Below are 3,518 nucleotides of genomic sequence, written 5' to 3'. Positions count from 1 at the left end.
AAGAATCCGAATCCGCTAAAAAAACGGATTCAAACATTGGGTAGATTCCGGATTCGGATTGCCAACCCTAATTTGTATTCCAATTTTTATTCGTATTTGAATCTATTTTGTAACTAAGTCAATTTGTAGATTTTGATTAGTCTATAAAATGGTTTGTCTTTGTGTTTGAAACCATATATCAAGACACAATTAATCATGTATAGAGAATGTAAGGTATAGGGAGAAAGACGGACTGTTGTTAATTATAGAAAAGGTTCGCTAGTAAAAAAGGAGAGTTGCATGAAGTGAATTTAAAAAGTTTGATTGCAAGCAAAAGTTACAAGAATACAATCTTAACAATTATAATTTTGTATTACAATAAATAGCAATAAATTAGAGGCACCACCAAAATAGTTATTTGCTGTTTTTATAAAAACAGGACAGTCAATTAAGTTGCATATATTAAAAAAAAACATGATTTTTAGGTTTTTAAAAACACCTGGTAGAAAATTGAAGTTCTTTCAAATATATGTCATATAGATGTAGTTTAAACTATTAAACAGAAAAATATATGCAGTTCACTAAATTCGTGTTTAAATGCACTTCGTGTGCAACTACCCCTTTATGTTTTAAAATCCATGACATGCATAATATATTTAGATGCTTCATCTGATCTAATTTTTCGTCAAACTTTAAAAGGGATTTTTCGCAGACAGAAACTTTTGTTTACTTTATGTTGCCTGAGCTGGATCTTTAAATCATTTTAGTTGTGAGCCAGATCGGGGTGAGCCAACTTTCCACCAATGAGAGCACAGCATTTTATGAAATGCCGCTTTGTTGCATTATTTGCGCTGAAATCTTTCGACGATAAATTTTCATAACTAACTTACTCAAGAAAAGCTTTTTCCTAAAATTTGCGACAATTCATAGCGGACTCAAAATGCAAACGAAGTGAAAAAATTACGGACCAAGATCTGTAAAATGTTTCAACCAATGAGAAATCTTTTAGTATTTTCGTATTGGCTGATTTAGACAGAATATATCTAGGTTATCTCTATCAACTAAAATTACAGATAGAAACACTTGTAGAGTAGCTTCCACAATAAAAAATACAAGATTTTTACATTAAATAATTAAGTCAAATATTGTTATTTTTTCATAAATTTATTTGATTTCTTTGGAGGGCGTAGATTTGTAATAATACGATACATGTGGAGAGATTCCATCAAAAAACAATTAGATGTGTACAAAAACTGTGCACAGTACTGTACAAAAATGTACACCCGTGCACAACTTTTGTACACTTGAAAAAGTTGATAATAGCTGCTTTAAGGTATAAAAAATATCACATAAAATTTTTTTTGTTTAATTTTTTTCTTGTTCAGTATTTTGATCCGCTGAGATGATGTGGTAGCGAGATGAACAGAGATGATTGTTGGTCTGGTGGTTGGTCAACACCAGGTTCAACCCCAGTAGGGATATCCCCAAGCGGCTCTGTAGGCATAGGGGTGGCCAGCATAGGCTCTGTAGCCAGCAAAGGGGTATCCGTAGTTGTAGCCGTAGTAGCCATAGTAGGGATCAGCATCGGCATCGGCATCAGCGGTGGCATCGGCATCAGCGGTGGCATCGGCATCAGCCTCACGCTTAACAACATGGACGGCACCGCCGGAGTTGGCGTAGTAGCCAGCAACGGGCAGACCAGCGGCGTACACACCAGCGTGGTAGGCGGTCAGAGGGTGGTGGACGGCGGTGTTGTACACAACGGGGGCAACATGGGCGACGGTGTCAACCTTGACCTCAGCAGGCTTCTCAACGACGGACTTGACGGCGGCGGTGCTGTAGACAGCGGGAGCGACGGCGCCAACGCCATAGGGGTAGGCGGCGTGGTGGAGTCCGGCGTAGGGGAGGACACCGCTGGTGTAGAGGAGGGCGGGATCGGCCTCGGCGTCAGCGGCGGGAGCAGCTGAGGCGGCAGCGAACAGGCAGACCTAACAATAATAAAAAAATTAAGTTTACATCAATCATATATTGGACAAAATTTGATTTCTTAGGCTAGCATAGGATCTAAAGTTTCTAAATCTTACTTATTCCTTTATATCTATGATAGGCTAAGGAACCCCTAACTCTTAGGCTAGCATAGCAAATTTTATACGACTTGGCTTAACGTTCAGATAGAGAACCAAGGAAAAATTACTAAACAAATGATGCTATAATTTTTAAATCCACTAAGAAAATTTAGTCGACATAAATGAGTAATAGTATTTTAAAGCTCAAATATTGAAAGTTATACCATATTGGCCCAAAATTCTATTTTTAAATGTGTTTATCATTAGAAATCCTAACATATAGTTTAAAATCATTTCTTTAATTTAACATTAAATCGATGCTTAATTATGACATATTACCAATATTATGACCACATATGATATTGGTATATCATTCACACGAAATTTTGAGAGAGGTCTTTCGAACACAGTAATAGTGTCTGACTGATTATGACGTAACAAAAAAAAATTACCCAATGAGAGGCCGTTATTGACCAATGGTAAAATTTATAGTGGCCTCTCATTGGCTAATTTTTTTTGTTCCGTCATAATCAGTCAGACACTATTACTGTGTTCGGTCTTTCAGTAAAATGATGAAGACCTTAAAATTAATTTTAAAGAAATAGATACAAATAAGTAAATAAGCCTTAAATTGAAAAAAATTCATAAATTAGTATGAAAATATGTTTTTTTTCTATAGTTTGTAAAAAGGTTTAGCATCAACTGTCAAAGAATAGAGGGGCTCTATTTAACTCTGCCCAACTAATAGCGTCAGAAATATAAAAACCGCCTAAAGAACAGAGAGAAATTTGCTAGCAGACGAAACGGGTGTCCACCACTTGAACCAGATAACTATCTGGATTATACATCTATACAAACAAGGACAAAACAAAGAGAAAAAATAAAATAAATACTTACAACAACGAAAGCTCTCATGTTTGTATCTGTGGCTGAATTCCTGGGTTGCAAGAACTGACAACCAACTCCACGGAAAATGCCTTTTTATACCTCCAAATTTCACCTAACCTCCACCCCATTAACCTTCCCTTTTCTCAATGTATTTCTGCTAAAATATAGCACCCCATAAATTTCTCCTTCCTATAGAACCAAAAAGCTTTTTGTTCTGGTGCAAATAAATCCTCCCTATTGAACACGGAACTCTTGCAGAATACAAAAATTCTCCTTCCTTGTGAAAATTGCCCGCACCCTTTTTAACCACCATGCCAAGACGAAAAGCTGCTACGTAAAAAAAAATTTCTCCCATTTAGGCCCTCCCTCACCCCTTCTTCCCCATTATCTGACGTTGGTTGGTTCTAAAATTATCTACATCCTTATGTAACATTTAGTAATTAACTTTAAATGTATTGTTATTTTCTCTATCAAAATGGTTTCCAAACCCCGCCTTACTCTCGATCATTTCATGGTTTTTTATCACTAAGGGGGAAAGATTTCTCGTATCAGACGCTTCCAAATTTGAAATTTCACTTTACTAAA

The 3,518-nt window shown here is 36.3% G+C and overlaps 1 protein-coding gene across 1 annotated transcript; it reads right to left on the bottom strand.

Annotated features, from left to right (window-relative positions):
- Positions 1–1,127: 1,127 nt before the first annotated feature.
- LOC145311820 (uncharacterized) lies at positions 1,128–3,259 on the bottom strand. Its single transcript, XM_080150812.1, has 2 exons — positions 2,943–3,259; positions 1,128–1,967 (listed from the first exon to the last, which is right to left on the bottom strand). The coding sequence occupies exons 1-2, from the start codon at positions 2,958–2,960 to the stop codon at positions 1,443–1,445; spliced, it is 543 nt and encodes a 180-aa protein (XP_080006938.1). The 5' UTR covers positions 2,961–3,259; the 3' UTR covers positions 1,128–1,442.
- Between the last annotated feature and the right edge of the window lie 259 nt (positions 3,260–3,518).

This window comes from Acartia tonsa, chromosome 2 (genome assembly GCF_053477335.1).
Source record: "Acartia tonsa isolate MP-2025a chromosome 2, ASM5347733v1, whole genome shotgun sequence".
NCBI lineage: Eukaryota > Metazoa > Arthropoda > Copepoda > Calanoida > Acartiidae > Acartia > Acartia tonsa.
This window is presented reverse-complemented; position numbering and strand designations above follow the sequence as displayed.